This window comes from Rhipicephalus microplus, chromosome 4 (assembly GCF_043290135.1).
Source record: "Rhipicephalus microplus isolate Deutch F79 chromosome 4, USDA_Rmic, whole genome shotgun sequence".
Taxonomy (NCBI): Eukaryota; Metazoa; Arthropoda; class Arachnida; order Ixodida; family Ixodidae; genus Rhipicephalus; species Rhipicephalus microplus.
The window spans coordinates 163,953,769-163,973,580 of record NC_134703.1 but is presented as its reverse complement, the minus strand read 5'-3'; the positions used below and the strand labels follow the sequence as shown (position 1 = coordinate 163,973,580).

Below are 19,812 nucleotides of genomic sequence, written 5' to 3'. Positions count from 1 at the left end.
GCTGCGAGACAGTAGAGCCCTGAAACTAAGGGCACCATCCTATAGGTAAGGTCACTTACTTTATAGACAAAGGTCCGGCAGATACCTCGTACCGTGACAGTCAATGACATGTAAAGCATGCATCAATAATTTTTCTGTGTCGTTGTTTTCAAGATGATCATAACGTACGGTGAGGAGCCTAGTCAGGTAGCATAAGCACCTGTTATACGGTTTCCCTTGATGGGCCTAACGTACATGCACTCCAAATGAAAATATAACAGGAAGACTGGCAATCAAGAGGTGGGCGTTGTAGATAAAAAGATGAAAAAGCACAAGTTTTATTGAAGACGAGCGAATAAAGTGCACCCAAATCACAAACAACAATCTGACGACACGTGCAAAAGTGAGAATCCGCTATCACTGCTGCCAAGACGCACAGGCAAGCTTTTACACGTTTCTAGACCACAATGTTTAGAAAGTGTCCGTACACCTTCTTCTGGCCGTAGGAGAAGCTGAACAGACATGTCAGCATGACCTGGACGATCAGTGCTGCCAGTACCTGCTCTATCTGGCAGGCCTTTACCAATATGTTTGCCCAATTCTGTGGAAATGTACGTCATGACCATGTGAAATATTAAAAGCTGAAGCAATTCAGAATTCTTCAAGTGATTTATTCTTATACATGATTTCTAGAAACCCCTAGTGACTGTCGCGCATCGACATGACAAAGGATGACGGAGTATGTTGATGACATGCCGAGTGTGAGACAGAAGTGGGAGCCTTCTGAAGACAATCACATGAGCACAGGCAAGGTATAGGTGAACTAAGAATCGAATAATGCGTCGACGTCGATCCATTGCTCCTCAACGAGCTCTTTCCAAAGTGCGGCAGCTCGTTCCCGCGTGCACTTTTCGAGTTCCGGCAGGCCCTCTAGTATCTCGTACCGGAGAACGGCGGCCGTCACACTGAGTCGGTCGCCATCTTGCATTTCGCTGAAAGACTGCTGGAGTTCGCGCTCCAAGTACCACACTCGCCACTTGTCGAACTCTTCGCAGCTCGAACGGAACACTTCCTTCATTTCGGCGATGAGCTCACGCCGGACATTGGACATATCTTGGCGCAGCTCGTCACGTGAAGGCTCGCCGGGTTGCTGCTTCAGGCACTCGCGACAGCCCTCCACAAACTGATTGTATCTGTGTGATGAAGCGAAAAATTTTGAAATTAGCGTTACGATTTGTAGGTAGAAACTAATGAGATGGTTTACCAGCTCTGATGCTTCATTCTTCTAAATAGATATATATGCGTGCTCGAAACATATACTCTAGGTACCGGCACCTCCAGTCTCCACTTTGAGCGTCGCATGCAGTGAGAAAGAATGTCAAGGTTTGTCATACTATGAAGAACTTCCTAAGCGTAGAAGCATGGACTAGTTGCTTTTGGTTCATGGCAGTGAATTTTGTTGCGCCAAAATCTAAAAAAAAAGATTGGGACATGGTAGAAAAGAGAGCTGCACAGGTTATTTGCGGCAGAAAACTTGGGACTTGGGAGATACGTTGCCGCTAAGGAGGCTTTATGTGTGCACCGCCTCCGAGGCGAGGGGGACATAAAGGCTTCCTAGTAGCCACCACGCTAATTCATAGGTAAATCATCGGACGCGTTATTTGAAGGTGGCATGTTCGGACGCTGCCCCCGGCAAGTTTAATTTTCGTCTACTTTTATTTCTTGACATTTACGCTACATTTATTACTGATATCATTCCCTATGCCTTCCCTGGCATTCTTGTAATTTAGTTCTCATTATATTGTCTAACAAAAAAACGAGAAGCCGCAGAAATTCCCAGTTCTTCCCTTAATATAGGCGTGCCGATGCAAGTTGTTAATTAAAATTACCTAGATTATTTCGCTGTCAATAAGATTTCCCACTTGACTAGCATTACTTTATCATCGAATTTTGGTATTTAATTTGCAAACGGTAGCGATTCATTGCCTGAAACCTGATTCCAGGCTCGCACGAGCGTTTGCAACCACAAAAACTAACCAAGAGGCCCATAAAGTAACGAGCATTCGTGACTGAACTTCTTAGGTAGCCTGAACAGTAATGTACCTGATGTTTAACTTGGAGTGTAGTAGACAGTTGTCTGTTTAGGCACACACTCATAGAGTTACTTTGCAGAGCAGTATTCAGCGTAGACCTCGTTTCTGTGGATGACACATATAGAGTTCAGAGATAATGTGAAACAAGCAGCTGGGCTGTGAAACAGAATGATTACTTAGCAAAATTACGCCTGCACCAACTCTCTCAGAAAGGCTTAAAGGTACGTTTTAATACGGAGGGTTAATTCTAGACGCTTAAAGCACCACAGGAAGAAATAATCACAGAGAAAGAGCATCTTAATGTTATTGAGAATGTGAGAAAGCAAACGTAGCGATGTTAACAGGTGTGGTTAAGGGCAGGCCCAAATTTTAGGCTTGTTTAACAAAGACATAAAGCAAGCTTAAAAGTTTAACACGACGACAAAGCGAGCGCATTGAGAATATAGTGACTGTTACGCCTGCATTGTTTCAAAACTCTAGGGCTATGAAAATTGCATGTAAGTAAAATATTTACAAAATTATCAATTATATTGAACCACTAAAATATTGCAACTTGAAAGGTAATCATTGGGAGTATACATTGAAAAGGGGAAGGGGGAAACCTTTATTATAATATTTTTGTAGTACCGTTCAGTAGATCAGGTTGACACTGACTATAACATGGTAAATAGCGGATTTAAAGGGGCCCCGCAACACTTTTCTAGCATGGTCAGAAAATGTTGCCGATCAATAGTAGAGGCTCCCGAAAACACATGAGAGAAATATTATTGCGCAACACGCGGCCTAGAATTCACAATAAATTATCAAACTCAGCAAATGATATGTGGGGTTTAACGTCCTAAAACCACAATATGATTATTACAGCCGCCGTAGTGGAGGACTCCGAAAATTTTGACCACCTGGGTTTCTTTGACGTGCACCCAAATCTGAGCACACGAGCCTACAGCATTTTCGCCTCCATCGAAAATTAAGCCGCCGCGGCAGGGATTCGATCCCGCGACCTGCGGGTCTGCAGCCGAGTGCTTTAGCCACTGGACCACCGCCGCGGGGCTATATTAGATAAGCTCAGGGCACCAGCGTTAGACAAGAAGAGTAGAAAATTAGGTCCTAAAATATTCTGCCGAAAACGAAGGCATACATATTGTACAACGAACTCACAAGAGAGCAGCACTTTCAGATAGGTAATAGTGCACTTAAAGTTTAAAAGACTATCTATACTTAGGGCAGTTCATAACCGCGGAGCCGAACCACGAGATGGAAATAACTAGAAGAATAAGGATGGGGTGAAGCCCATTTGTCAAGTGCTCCCAATTCATGACAGGTAGATTGCCACTACCTCTCAAGAGGAAGGTATATAACTGCATCTTGCCAGTGCTTAGCTACGTAGCAGAAGCGTGGAGACTTACAAAGAGGCTTCAGCTTAAATTAGGGACGACGCAGCGAGCATTGAAAAGAAAAATGGTCGTTGTAACCTTAAGAGACAAGAAAAGAGCAGAATGGATTAGGAAAAAAACCGGGGTTAATGATATCATAGTTGAAATCAAGAAGAGGAAATGGACATGGGCCGGATATGTAAAGCGTAGGCAGGATAACTGCTGGTCATTAAGGGTAACTAACAGGATTCCCAGAGGAGGAAAGCAGGTTAGAGGGAGACAGAAGGTTAGGTGGGCAGATGAGATTAAGTAGTCTGTGGCTATAATTTGACAGCAGCAACCACAGGACTGAGTTGACTGGTGGAGCATGGGAGAGGCCTTTGTGCTGCAGAGGACGTAGTCAGGCTGACGATGATGATGATGATAATGAAGATGATGAAGAAGAAGAAGCTTTTCCAGTGAATTCATTCCATGGTTGCTTAAAAAAGTGTTTCAGGGCACCTTTATGGAGCCAACAGCACTTAAGTAATCAATATTGTAGAGATGACTAGAAAACGCCTGAATAAGTATCACACTCGCGCTCACCGCATGACTAGAGTCATCACGTGTGCACGTGTGTGCCGAAAAACGGTGTAGGGGAAAAGCATACGAGACACAATTTGTCCTGCTACAACAATATTCAGTCTGACAAAGTGTGTTTTGTGTGCTCCTCACCTTCTGTTCAGATCTGCACGGATGGTTTTGCAGACCTCCGCCCAGCGCGACTCAATGCGCTCGTAGATTGCGCACAGCTCATCGCTGACTGTGTACCGCCGCGCATCCGTGCGTGGGTTAAGGCTATCCTCAAACAAGTCCAGGATTGTTTGGTCTTCTGCCGTATCCAAGGTATCCTGCCCCTTTGCGGGTGCATCTGGTGTGGCTTGGACCTGCGATAAGTCCCCATCATTTCGTCATTAGACAGCGTCGTAGAGGAGCTCTCTCACACATCGGAGTATGGGAATACAAAAATTACATGCGAATCTTACACGAAATAGATACAGCCAGGGCAGTACGCCCAGACAGTTTTCGGAGAGGGGGGCAACTATTTGATAGTCAGGGGAGGTGGGGGGGCCATGTCCTTGAATTGTCAGTTTTCAACCTGTACGCTAGAGCGAAAAAAAATTGGGATGGGGGGGGAGGGGCACGGACCTCGAGTGCCATGCCTCTGCCTACAGCACTAAATGCTGCCACATGTGTGGATTAGTGATGAGGATCTTGTAGGTAGCCAGCAGGTTTATAGCCTTGGAAAATTTCCTAGTAAATTCCTCGCAGATGTGTACATTTGTAGCTTTTCATGTTTTCTGTTCTTACTTTTGTCCTCTCAAAGCAAAAATAGTACTTTCGTTTGTTTTTTTGTATTGTATCACAGGTGTGCTTTTTGCAGTCGAGTACATTTTGAATGACAGATGACAGTGATGCAGCTGCTGCCTGGGTGACGCACCGTTGTCAGTCACCTTTCGGGCATTTTTCTGCGTTTCTCAAAAAAACTGTAAACTGTTTTGAATCAAGTGTGAATGAATGACCAATGATATCGAGTTGTGAGCAGTATTCTGGCCCCAATGATTAGACGCTATCATCACACGACGTTAGAAAGCACCGGTTCAAGTAGCAAACGGTATACGATATTAGGACTTGGGGCCCTCGGATGTAGAAATCGAAGGTTCGAGGCTTGGCAGCGAAGCGACGCCTGTTTCGCGAAAATTGAATATAAATGCTTCCTAACCATTGAAATGAACAAACATTCAACGTATGAAATCTCGGAAAATATACCTGCGTTTAGGCTTTCCAAATAAAACGCAAAAGTTGAAGTCGCAGTGTGGTGAAGCAAAAAGAGGCGATGAAGTGTATATGCGCATGCCAATCTCACCGTGTCAGTGTTCTCTATGCACGCAGAAGTATTAGCATGAATGGCCACCAACTCGTGTAACTTTCAATTCTACTGTTGCTTTATTTTATTACAAAATGTTACGGGTTCATCCGTCTCAACTCATAGCAACCGCCATTAGCCGCTTAACTTGGTCTTCTCACACAAAAAAAGTGGCCGAGCTGAAGTGCAGCACAAACACATTTCTCTACTCTTTCTTTCCATGGACAATCGTTGAATGGAATGCCTTACTTTCTGGTGTGGTAGCGCTGCATTACATTGATTATGTTATGTATGCGATAAAAGATGTGACTCCGTTGGCGCTGCGGCGCATGTGGGCGTAATGTGACGTCATGTATTTCCTTGTTTTACCATGTTGGAATGAATGCCAAAACTTTTGAAATGCGAAGCATTTCTTAGCGAAATTCGGCGACTTTGAGCGTATCTATCTATCTATCTATCTATCTATCTATCTATCTATCTATCTATCTATCTATCTATCTATCTATCTATCTATCTATCTATCTATCTATCTATCTATCTATCTATCTATCTATCTATCTATCTATCTATCTATCTATCTATCTATCTATCTATCTATCTATCTATCTATCTATCTATCTATCTATCTATCTATCTATCTATCTATCTATCTATCTATCTATCTATCTATCTATCTATCTATCTATCTATCTATCTATCTATCTAGCTACCTACGACTTTTAGCTCTCCTCGCCGTTTCGATAATGGTATCAATACTAAACTTGGTATGGCATAACATGACTGTATGAAAAACACATTTGACTAGTTATAACATGAACATCATAACATGTGTGTCATGAATGTCATGATTTATATTTCGTGGTTCTGCAGCTCTTGGGTAGTTCCGTTCACATGGCATGTTGAAAAACTTGTATGGTATGACATGATTGCATGCCGAACACAAGAGACCAACCCTAGCATGATAATCATGAGATGCGTGTCATGTAGCTACATGTCCACATGCCACGCTCATGATGCGCTGGCGGCGTTTCGCTAGCTGCACATATGCCCAATTTTGTATTACGTGACGTCGATGGATCACGAAGGTATCTGACTGATGCAAACATGACAAACTTGTGTGAGGCGTGCCATATAAAACATAACATGCTACGCTCATGTTGTGCTCGCAGCCGTTTCGCTAACCTCTCATGTACCAAACTCGGTATTACGCGATGCGAACGAACGACATAGGTAAATAAAACATTCAAATATGATAATCATGACATGCGTGTCATGTAACAACATGACTACATGCCACGGTCATGATGCGCTAGCGGACGTTTCGCTAGCTTCACATATGCCCAATTTTGTATAACGTGACGTCGATGGATGACCAAGGTATGTGCCTGGTGCAAACATGATAAGCATGAGATGCATGTCACGTGAGAACATGACTACATGTCACAGTCAAGGCACCAATAGATTTTGGGGAGACGCGGTGCCATGGAGTGCTCGCCGGCGTTCATTTTGTCGCCTCACGCCTGCGTTGCCTCGCCAGGCGCCTGTACTGCCATATACTCGCAGGCCCGCACCGCGCTGCGTTGCCTTGACGCATGCGCGTTTCAGCACGTCCGCCGTCCCTTCTTCACGAAAAGAGGAAGACGCACTGTTGTCTGGGTAACGCATCGGCACGCAATGCGGCATGTCGCATTTCGCACCGGTTGGTGTCGCGACGCACCAGTCGTGGCGGTCGCGCCTGGCGTCAGACTATAAAGTGCTCGTGTTTTACTAACGTAGCGTCGCTGTGCCCATGCAGCGTGCGCGTGCGTCAACGCTACATTGGAGTATATTGGGCACTTCATGAGCCCCGCCGCATGGTCTAGTGGCTAAGGTACTCGGCTGCTGACCAGCAGCGGAAATGTTGTAGGCCCGTGTGCTCAGATTTGGGTGCACGTTAAAGAACACCATGGTGGTCTAAATTTCCGGAGTCCTCCACTACGGCGTCTCGCATAATCATATGGTGGTTTTGGGACGTTAAACCGTACATATGAATCAAATCAATGGGCCCTTCATGATGCGCTCGCGGCCGTTTTACTAACTCCACATATACCGAATTTGGTGTTACGTAACGTCAATAGATGACAAAAGTATATAACTGGTGGAAACATAATAATGCTGGCAAGCGTGTCATTCAAGAAAATGACAACACACGACGCTCATAGCGTGCTCGCAGCCGTTTTTCTAGCTCTACATACACTAAATCTGGCAGCACGTCACGTGAACAGAGGGCGAAGGCAAACGACCCATCCAAACATGCTAACCATGACACGGAAGTCATATACGGCATGATTTACCTCCACTTCGTAACATTGTATTGATTTGAGAGTGACATGTCAACCTTCCTCGTTCGTACTTCGCATATAGTCGATTCCCACTGTACGTGGGATCTGCCTTTTTTGTGCTATGTGAGTGCGAGATCAGTGCTTGTTTGGGCTATATGCTACGCGGGTTATTGTAATATGGGTCGTTTGGGCTTCGTGTCCACTTACTGCCACAAAGTTTGTTTGATCTTGTTCTTTTGGCACATTTTGCGATGTCACAATTTCACAATGTATGACTTCATGTACTTCTTTTTTTATCTTACTTTTTCCGAGCTTGTGTTGTCTTACTTATTTATGCCCCACTCCTAACTAAGGCCGTCATGGAAGGCCCGGCAGTACGCAACAAAATGAATAAAGTAAATAAACACTGCGGAGCAACAGACATGCAACCCATGTATCATGAGACAACGTAGCGGCGCTCTCAGCAGCTGCAACGAAAGAATCTGCCTTGATCCGCTTATCCAGCAGGTTATAGTGACTGTATTTAAAGCTTTGAAATAGCACATGACCGTAGCATTCAATGAAGATAGACGCACCTGTGAGGGAGGGGAGTCTTGCGGCATCTTGGTGGGCGATGGCTGCTCCGGGAACATGGTCGCGAAGATGCCTGCTGTCGAGGTCGTCGTCGCCACGGCGCGAGGCGTTTCACGTAAAACCTCGAACAAAACCTCGCGCACCCGAGCCAACGCTTCGTGCACACTGCGTCGGCGCTCACTGGAGATGCGCCGCGGGCTGATGTCGCCGGCAGAAAAAAGAGGCGTGTGGCTCTTTTCTCTGCAAGAAACATTGTGATTCACATTTAGGTGGCTCATCAATTGCTCAGGTGGCTATACGGTTACGAATCAGTGAAGTAGTTTCTTGATTGGTAAGTTTTGTTTTGACCTGCAGCTTTTCTACTCGACTTTTCTCTAGTATTTTCAATGTATCTGTTGTAGCCTCTATCTTGCTCTTTGGTGCTAGACTGTGTCTTAGTTTTTGTTTTATACAATCGCATTGAATTTGTGGTGGTTTGGAGGCGTTACACCCCAGCAACTAAATACTCATTTGCTTTCAATCGGTTTGAAAAGTTAACATTGACCATATTTGTTAATTATGATACTTCCAAATTTTCAGACTCACGGCTCTGCTAGAAATTAAGGTATTCATCCAACCTCTAACTTTATCTGCGAGCCCGAGAAATCTTCGTGAGTGGTATATACCACATACAATGTATATTTTGTTTTGGCATGATTTCAAAAATATCTCTTGTGCAGCGTATTTAAATAGCCGATTAACGCATAGATACTATGAATGCATGGTGTAGTTTTGTTAGATACTCACTTTTGTGACAGTAAAATGTATTTTAAGGCGCGACTTGTAAGTATGTCCTCAAGGTCCTTGAAGTAGCCGACAGTGTCACCTATGCGTGCGAGCTGCATTTCTATTTCAGCTTTGCAGTGATCGCACCAGCAAACATTTTTGACGTAAGAACATTCATATGGCAAAGGATATAAATGAGACGAAGAGTCAATGAATGGCCCAATGGGCGCGGCACCCTCACAGGACGCCGGGGTGCATGCACAATTAGAGGGGAAAGAAGTGACTGCCATGACAGAAGATTAGGCGAAAGTTTCACGGGAGATCAACAGAAGCTAGAACAGTGATTTGGTGATTGCATTCTTGATTATTTCTAATCATACACTAGTTTATTTTGAACATGTATTTCAGGCTTCCGCGACATATCAAATCTGTATCGTGTGATGCCACTCACCCAGTGCATTAGATATATTATGGTGTCTCTCTTCAGCCGACCTATATATATCCGCTAGTGCTTGTTCATGTTGCCACGACCCAGGAACAAAAAACGCTTTTATCAGCACTTAAAAAGCAATGGATTGTTGTGTCCGTGCTTTGGCGCGATCAGCTGCAGTTATCGCCTTGACGCTTTTCTTAGAGCTCTTTTTAAATGGCTGAATATTTGTTACCTATCTTGTTAAAAGTGAAAAGAAGCGATGTTACTTTGGTGCTATCCAGCAGGCGTGGGTTCCTTTAACTAGGACATTTTGTCATACAGACACAAGTCAAGCTTGAGGGGCTATTATATCAGCAGGGGGCTGCAGGTGGATGTGCAGTCTTACGAGATATGCAGTGAATCACATAGTCTGCTTTCTTAATTTAAAAATTACTTTGCAAAAAAAGAAATCATTAAAAAATACAGAGTAAGACTCAGTGGAGCAAATGACAAGCTGTTGACCCATAATTTCTCTCAATTATAGGACGACTTCTCGCTTGTTTCCCACTTCGCCCCACAACAATCCAGTATAGTGCGACTCCTCACCACTTGCATACGAAATATGCAGCGTTTAAAATTTATACGGTACTCGATAGACCTCTTTTCTGAATGCCCAATGACCATTCGGAAGCACCACATTCTTCACTGTGTCATATAATGTGCCAAATGAGGTACTCCCTCTAAAAAACACTTTCGATCTTTATAAGGACCGTTCTAATTAAAAAAAAAAACGATGATCAGTACCACCTTTGGACAAAATGGCATCGCAGCAACTTTGGTCTTGTAGAAGCATGCTCGTTCGTCTAGGTGATGCATTTGGCCTGGTTATTACTTTTATCGCGCATGGCTGGTGGATAGGGATGTGCGAACAAGGAGTCTTGGAGTGAAGTCGAATAGCGATGGCATTGAATGTAATACGAACAATCACCCTATATCGTTCGAATAATTTTCGAATAATAAGAGATCATTCTCAATACAGTATCGCAACTATAAATTTTACTTCTAACAACTAGTCACAATTTTTCACCAAAGTCACTTAGAGTTAGTTTTATTATACTGAAAATATTACAATTACCAAGATTACAGTAACCTTCCATACAGCAGGAGCTAGAGCCTTCGTAATAAGTTGTAACTGTATAGATTCAGACACACCATTCATTAACATTTTCAATCTCAGACATTATTTCCTCATTTTAAATAAATTTGCAAGACAAAGACAAAAAAAAACACTACACACCACGTACACAGCTAAAAATGTATTGGCAGAAATAAAACTGTCATCACAACATGGTCTCTGTAGCAAACGTAAGTGGAATTAAAAGAGGAAGTGTGACCTGTTACGAAGCTTCGCTGTTTTGCGGTTATGTGGTCGGTGCTGAACATTGAATAACTACTCCAAAAATGCTCGGTGCTTTCAATACTTTTTATTATGTATTGTTGCATTCGAATTCCGAATCTAACGTGTCACTATTTCATCTCTTATTGAAACTTTTCAATGATTCGCTCAGCCTAACTGGTGAAGAATCAACGAGCAATAAGCTTGATGACAGTTTCTCTCAAACGCCGTTGTGGATATCTAAGTGACTATTCTACTTGATTACGTTATAGGTCATTCCTAGCAAGCCTTCCACCGCCTCAGTACTCACTATGCCCACATGCAATGGAATTCATTTACATATCGAAGTATCACAGTAAGTACAATGTGTGCAGTTTTTCATAATTATGCAAACAAAACTGTCTTACTACTTCTTCTAAAACTAAGTCTTACTGCTATAGCTGCTGAGCAGCACCCGGCACATCACACAGCCATACACACGTAGCTGCGTGGACAAAAATAACGGCTGTCCTCCATGTCTTGAGCTGAATAGCAGGAAGCAGAAGAAGACAGAAATTACACAGGAGAAGCTTACCGCGGCGTCCTGTCTGTTGTCTTTATCTTCATTGTTGTTTTATTGGGCAATTCTAGGCACGTCTGCAGTTGATGTGCACCAAGTTGCTTAACCAAACTCTCTAATACTGCACAGCAGGACAACACTTACCGGCTAAAACATGGGCCTTCAACTATTCAATTTTATTGAATTAAATTCCAGCGTTTCCTTTGCCTATATGGTTTGAAACCGATTGAATTTCTCTTATTTTGTTTGCCGTCTTTCTGTACTTTAACGGAAACGTTTGTCTTTTAGAGATGCTCGCTGTTTGATAGATCATCATCGTCATCATAATCATTGTAACTACGCCCATATCAGTTTCCGAAAATTAACTAGAGGGGACTCCAGCAGTGCGATCGTTCAGCGACATCGAGAATGATGGGTAGTACACAGATTTTCCTAGCCCTCCTACTTGCGGACGGCGAATCGCACTTGTGGCTTTTTGGTTTCGTTTCAAAGGAAAAAACAAACCCCTTAAAGTTCGTGTCCTGATTTGAAGTGAAAAGCCTAAAAAAATTGGGGAAGTGGAACCGCTGAAAATTTGCTGATTTTCGTTTCATGAAAGAACAGCTCCAAGCCTCACGAATACACGCGTAGCTAGAAGAACAGAGATTGGACAAATCCATCTACTACCGATCTGTCCCATGCTCGCTGAATCACCGGGCGTTGCAGCTCCCCTAGACACTAGCGTCAGGGTTTGATCTATATAGTGTATTTAGGAAACTGTATGGCTGTGCTCCCTGCAAGGCATAGGCCTCTCACATGTTACACAAATAGACCTGGTCTTGCGCTTTCGGCTTTCACATCGTACCTGTAAACTTGCTTATCTCATGTGCCTACCTAATTTTCTATCTCTTCCTCACACGTTTGTGCTGTCTTAGAATCTAGTCAGTTACCCTTATGGCTCGTGGTTATACTGCCTAAATAGGCGCTACTTTCTTGACCCATGTTCATTTACTCTTGACTTCAACTATGATATGTTTGACTCCCGTTTGTATCCTGACGCACTCTGCTGACCCATCGTACGAAAGATGACAATGATTCATTAGAGAGGGCTCTGTTACTAAAGCAGAGATGAAGCAAACAAGCAACAATGAGTAAACCACAGTTTCTATATCCAGCCAGAGCCACGATAAATCGCATAGAATCGACAACGTGCATGCAAATGTTGGGACTTACCGTACGCAGTACTTTGTGTCAAGTTTGTCCTTTGTTGGAGGAACGCCTGCTGTGAAGAAGCGAAATAAAAATTATAAGAATATAGAACAGTCCACTCGTTACGAGGTTTAATATTATAAGTATACATTGCAATAAAATGTGATATGTCGACGAACGAGAACAGAGGACAGTGCTCGTTTACCTCATCTGTTAGCCTTTGCTTCAGCGCAGTTCTACATTGCATAGTCCTGTAGTCCTAACGCATTCTTAATTTGCTGGTGAGAACTACATCTGTACCTATTCGATTATTTTGCGTCTTCTCGTTTTCTGGCTGTTGCAGTGGTGCTTTGAGCAGGTTTTATTGTGGTATTTGCATTCAAAAATGATTTAATCAGTCTCCCTGTCATGGTAGTCTTGTGGCTGAGGCCCTCGGCTGTTGACCTGGCGGTCATTGGATTGAATACCGGCTGCGGCAGCTGCATTTTCAATGAAGGCAATTTTACTGTAGGCTCGTGCGTTCTGATTGGGGCGCACGTTAAAGTACCCCAGGGGGTAAAAATTTCTGGAACCCTTTTCTACGCCGTCTTTCATAATCATATGGTGGTGTTAGACGTTAAATCTAACATAATATTATTATGTACCAGTCGAGCAAGGCGTTGAATTATCTAAAGTTCATTGATTTAAAGCCACTGGAGACCGGTCAAGCGCGCACCTCTGAACAGGTGTTTCTTCCTCACGAACATTTCAAAATACATTAGAGGAGCATATAAATTATATTTTGGGGACAATTTCAAGCAACAATGTCATTTTGTGACTCAGGAGTGCAGCAGTCAAAAAACGTTAAGGACTGACTTCCTCCTTAGACAAACACCTGTTCAACACAACAAAATGCTGCCAAAGCGCAAGGAGCCGCATGTATGGTGAACTGTCGACGATAATCTCATACATGAGATTATCGTCCACAGTTTATCGTCGACATGAGACTATCGTCGACAGATTATCGTCGCATTAGGGGGTACTAGTGGTGGCAAGCTACATTTCAACTTTATAACTGGTGCTTCTGTAGGTTCTAGAATCAACTCAACAAGTGGCATCGTGTGCATCACCTTGAAATAACGTTCTGAAACATTCGCGAAGGTTTCTATGTATTTGGCGTAGGCAGTGTGAAGACATAGCTCATGTGCGAATTTTAGTCTATGAAACACGGTAATGTTCCAAAAAAAACCTGAGGCTTCTCAGAATTAGGCTTACAGCATTACAAAATCTAAGATTTTTGTATTCAGCATGTCTTGAAAAGCTCTCTGAAGAGTCCATTCTCCTCTGTTTTGTAGTGTACAATTCTCGGATATTTCTGGCAAATCACTTCTATCAATAAACTTTTGGGGAAATTGCCTAATTAGAACTGCAAACTTCCTCTTGACTCACATTTAAATTTGACGTTGTCATGACGAGGCATCTAAGCGGTAAATGCGTATAAAATTTAGAGCAATTATTATTATTGGTGGCTGCGGTTTATGTAAACATGAAGATGCGGCTGTAAATTCTTCTCCATTTTTAAAGACACATGGTTATCATAATGGTACCAAGTATATAATCACAAATTAGCAAGTGCTGCTCACAACATTTATTATCATCATGTATTCTTATTAAGCAATTACACTGAACACCAGGTCCGCAAACGTTTTTTTGTTTTTTTTTTGAAGTGCATATGTGCATAAAATTATCACACTACACTCTATACGTTAATTAGACCACTTGCACTCGCGAGGAAAGAAGTCTACGCTCAAGGACTCGTTTTGTTAGTGAGACACAATATTAATGAAATATAACAGACAATCATGCCAAGGTGAGTATAGGTAGTGTCAGTAAAAATGCAGCTATGCGAATGAAAAGAAAAAAAATAGGCGAAAGAATGACATGCCGTGGGCAGGGACTGAGCCTGTGACCGTCAAATAAGGCACCCGATTCTCTACTAATTGAGCTACGTGGCGGCTATCTCCCGCCTGTTTTATGGGGTATGTAGGTGCATTAAACGTGGGAGCATCAGTCAGCGCCGCCAGTAGGCATTAGGTGAGTGTGCAACACTTTTTTTGCCTGTTTGGTGTCACGTAGCGCATGCTCCTATTATAAGCTGGCAGCTGACCAATTATCCTTTGTGCTCTACCTCAAGGCACCAAGTCTGCCAGATAGAGATCCTAGCTCTGAATGAAGGATTGAAGAGAACGTTTAAGGGTTCGCTTTTTTTCTTTAAGAGCGAATGCACTTTATAAGCGACCCTGAATCCGCCGTCCACGGTGTGCCTCCTCCTCTCCTCTAGCAACGGCGCAACGAGCGGAGAGGAGCAACTGTAGCAACGGCGCAGCGACGTCACACACCACGTGATCGCAGGCACTCCGCCCTCCGCTCTGTGGCTGCGCGCGCCCGCACAGGCACGACTCGCTCGAAATCGGCAAGTCGTCATAGGTATAGATCCATCGCAGGCATCAACCTCGACTGTGATACCTCCAACAAAGCAATCGAATTCGTACAAAGCAATCGTACAAAGCACAATGTACAAAGCGCAATCATACAATCGTACAATGTACAAAACAATCGAATGCGAGCATTGCACGCGTCGTTGAAGATGTCGCGTCGTTGAAGATGTCGCGCCGGTTGAAGACAAGGCAGCGTGGCGAAGGGCCCGTGATGCCGAGCGCAAGCGGGCGAAGCGGGCCACGGATATATCATTATAGTCCAATTTACTCTCAGATATACGCGTAAACTCACCAAGACTTCCCGAGAGGGTCTAATGGTTCCTGGGAATTGCAATGTGATCACAAGGGGGAGTTTACGTTAACTCACTGGCGAATGCCAACGTATTTTAACTTCACTTTTCCTCATAGCATCACCCCGTGTATTCGAACTTAACCATGTTCACCCTCGGGGAAATGCTTGGGAGTTTTTTTATGGGTAGTGTACACTTCTAATGTGCTTAAAAGACAGTCGGCCCAAAGAAAGTTAGGGGAAGTTATGAGATATATTTGTAATGTATGTGTGAAGAATGAAAAGATGGCGACCAGATAACTTGCCATGGGCAGGAATTGAGCCTGCGACTTCCGATTAGCACGTTCGATGCTCTACCAACTAAGTAACCACTCTGGCTTTCCCGCGTCCACATTATGGGAAATGTATATGCAGTCAATGTGAAACGGTAGTCAGCGTTGCCAGTAGCCACGAAGGTGATTTCTAACACAGACAATGAGCTCTTAAACGTACACTTCTTTTCTTCATTTATAGCGAGGGTCTCGTTCTGCCAGTCTTGGTATCTTCAGTTAGTATACGCGAGATTATCAGTCAGCTGCTAGCTCGAAATAAGGAGCGCTATGCAGTATCGGCCGAGTTTCGCCCGAGTTCGTGAAACTCGGGATATTCCCGAGCTCAGGCGACACCATTTTATGAACCAGCTGACTGTACCAAAAAGTCTTACACCCCTGCGTTTCATTGGTTACGATGAAACCAGTCATCACGACTAGGATGGTCGACTAAGTTGGGCGATGTTTACAAACCTGAAACGTCTTCTTTCTTTTGTTTGTCGTTCCACTGAGTGCCGAAGTGCACCCTGTCATGACAGGGGAATGACATTGCAAAAGACGCCCATCACCTGAGCTCTCTGAAGCGGTGTTCGTCGACGAAAACGCTGTCTGCGTCCCACAAGAGCACGCGCGAACTCTCCCAAGTTCACTGCAAGGAACACGCAGCGACGTGACAGCGACACGCGGTCCGCGTCGCACACGAACGCTGCGACACGCTGAGGCTGATGCTGATAACCTCTGATGGATGGCGCTTACCCACAAAGGGGGATGGGCCAAGAACCGGGCGGCAGGATACTTAATTGAAACTAAACTGAAAATGAAACCAATGTGAAAAAGTAGCTTAAAATAATACTACCAAAAAACAAAATGTGTGCTGAGCAAGCGGTCAAACCATCTTTTGTTTTTGAAAGACATAACTACGAATTATAAACTAAAGATCTGAAAAGGTAGTGGTTCACTAGCATGGTAATCTTTTAGTTGCGTAGGTGTATTCAAACACAGTGGAGAACATCCCTGTGGCAGTAACCAAATGAAGTTCCGCCAAGTGATAAAATTACTGGTAAATTTACTTGTATTCCTAGCTTTTGAAATGGGGCTACTAAAAATCTTTTTCTCTGATATGAATAACGATGACAGAATAAAAAGAAATGTTCAATTGTTTCAATTTCGTTGCACACGCTGTCGGAATTTCAGGAGAAGCGCGTGCACGGACAGGTGATAAGAAATTGGGAGATCCCACGTACAGCAGCAATCGATGATATGCGAAGCGCGAATGAGAAATGTCGATATGTGACTTGAAAATCCGCACAAAGTTAGGAGGTGGATATAAATGATGCCGTACATGACTTCCGTGTCATGATTATCATGTTTGGATGTGTCGTTTACCTTTGTCATCAATTCACGTCTCGTAACACCAAATTTTGTTTATGTGGAGCTAGTAAACCGGCTGCGAGCGCATCATATTGTCACGGGGTTTAGAGAATGAATGAAGCAAATATTGACCCGTGTCTACATGTGGACAAAAACGATGATGGGGGGATTTAGCGGACACCAGGTAGTGGGCCTCTGGCTTGACGCGAGAACGAAGAAGATCTTGTGGCTCAGCTGTTGAGAACACGCTGCTTTTGCTGCCTCAAGGCGTACTTGTGCTTTGTTCGCGTTGTACTGCGACACTGGTGGAGGTGCTGGCCCGCGACCCCGCCTGATGCTCCACACTCCCACGGGGAGCCGTTCATCGAGCCCAGAAGCACTTGTGAACACTCCCGTGCATCGCTTCGGCCGTCGCTTGCGAGGCCTCTTTCCAGAGTTCACTCTCTCACAGGAACACTCTACAAAGCACCGCTCAGATCTACCAATGGCCACCGCCAATCCACAACAGTTACTACGAGACAGTAGTTTGCCAACCCCATCTCAGGTAACCTTTTTTTCACCGCTGGTGCCTGATCGCTTTGGTGGTGGAGCACATGAAGACGTCGAAGAATGGCTTGACCACTATGAACGTGTCGCTAACACCAACCAGTGGTCCCTTGAACAAAGGCTTTCCCGCGCCTATTTTTATCTCGACGACAGCGCTAAAACTTGGTACGAGAACAGAGAAGGCAGTTTGTCATCATGGAGCGACTTTAAAAGAGGGATGATTGACACATTTGCCGATGTCGACCGGCGCGAACGTGCGCAGCATTTACTCGAGCTACGGTTTCAGAAACCCAATGAAATGGTCGCAATGTTCGCTGAGGACATGGCCCGTCTCTTCCGTAAAGCTGACCCGCACATGACCGACGACAAAAAGTTGCGCTACCTCATGCGCAACTTTTGCAATACATTGGAGGAAATTGCGGAAGCACAAGAAAGAACACAGGTAATTAGGCTGTCTGGCTCAAAAGCGGGGAGGATGATTCTCGCAGAAATGGGTATTCCACCAGCTCAGATTGAGGCTCTGTACCAAGGGTTGACGAGGGATCAGAAGGAAAACATCATTGTCTCGCCTGCCCCGCGGAACATGCATCCCCAACGTAATGTTGGAAGGAGGAGAGCGCGCGCTCGGGCCCTTCTTCGCCAAGTTGCGGATCTTGACGGGGGGGCCTGTTTCGTGGACGCGGCGCAATATGATGGCCAGAGAGACCGATTCACGGTAGTGGCAATCAACCACAAAGGCATTACAATTAATGCGGCGTCGGTATGCGCCAGAACTGCCAATGCAGCTGAGCAGGTTGCCATCGCCTTGGCTCTTTTAGATCAGCGTAATGAACACATATTTAGCGATTCTAGAGCTGCCATTCGTGCCTTCAGTGTTGGAGCTGTGTGCAAAGAGGCCAAAAATATACTCGGTGATAAGTTGCTTACAACCCATACCATTACATGGTTCCCAGCTCATATGGGAAACATGGACGGAGGGATCATAAATCTCAATGAGTTGGCCCACTCCAGGGCGCGAGGGTTAGCTGTCCGCGGCCATGGAGGACCTTTGGGTCGAACTGGAGATTTCGTAAACAGGGATCCGCCAACTACATATAATGAAATAACCCAACATTTCGCTATGGATAGGAGAATCTTTCCACCTCCACATGCGAAGCTAAATAGAGCGCAGGCGCTTACATTGCGATTACTTCAAACAGAAACGTACCCTAACCCTGCCTTTCTTCACAAGCTTTATCCTGATGTTTATTTAACCAACTCGTGTACAAAATGTGGCGGTTTAGCCACCTTACACCACATGCTCTGGGAGTGCCCTTCGGTACGTGGCACCGATACAGCATCGTCCAGAAAGTGGGACTCCGCTCTCCGGAGCCCAGACATAACATCGCAACTTTGGGCTGTCCAGAGGGCCCACGATGCGGCGCTAGGGCTCGGCCTTACTGTCCCATCGTGGGAGCGGCCCGCCGTGTGCTAGGGCGCACGCCTTCGGACTTGTCAATAAAGTTTTTCCAAACCAAACCAAACCTCATGCGCGGCGTTAAAGAGCAACTGTTCGCCGGACTTTTGCGGAACCCGCCAAGCACCGTGACAGACTTCATCAAAGAAGCTACGGCTATCGAACGGGCGCTTCACCTACGATGCCGACAATACGATCGCTTGTCCAGCAGCGCCCACATGCAAGTCGCCGCTACGGCATCTGACCATCAAAGCTCGTTGCGCGATTTGATAAGAGAGATTGTTCGCGAAGAGCTGCTGAAGTTCCGGAATCTGGTCACGGAACCACCCACAACGACTGTCGCTGAAGTCGTCCGCGAAGAAATACGCCAAGCGTTTTCAACAGCTGATCCTACTGACGATCAGCGACCTATGAGCTACGCAGCCGCGCTTCGCCGCCCGCCGCCCGTTGCGCCGTCGTACCGCCAGCCATCATCGGCAGCCGTTCTTTGGTCGCCACAAGAACAGACACCGCGACGACCTGCCGTCGTACCGCCGTACAAAATGCTGTCGTACCAAGAGCCGTCTCCCAACGAGACACGGCATTTGCCACATTACGAGCCATTGCGGCGTCCACAGCTTCGTAAAACAGACGCCTGGCGCACTGTAGATAGGCGCCCGCTTTGTTTTACCTGCGGAGGTGTGGGCCACATTTTCCGCCATTGCTGGCACCGCGTAGATATATTTCGACCTCTTCGGCAATGGTCTGACGATCGACGCGCCAACGACGGCTACGCACCACGCCGGGGCACTCATTCTCAA

The 19,812-nt window shown here is 45.0% G+C and overlaps 1 protein-coding gene across 1 annotated transcript in view; it reads right to left on the bottom strand.

Annotated features, from left to right (window-relative positions):
- Positions 1-293: 293 nt before the first annotated feature.
- LOC142814057 (uncharacterized) overlaps positions 294-19,812 on the bottom strand; it is a 37,468-nt gene continuing 17,949 nt past the window's right edge. The window contains exons 3-6 of the mRNA XM_075892001.1: positions 12,590-12,638; positions 8,248-8,485; positions 4,160-4,371; positions 294-1,172 (exon numbers count right to left, since the gene is read on the bottom strand). Of these exons, the coding sequence (XP_075748116.1) occupies positions 803-1,172; positions 4,160-4,371; positions 8,248-8,485; positions 12,590-12,638 (869 nt within the window). The 3' untranslated portion in view covers positions 294-802. The remainder of the gene's footprint in view (positions 1,173-4,159; positions 4,372-8,247; positions 8,486-12,589; positions 12,639-19,812) is intronic.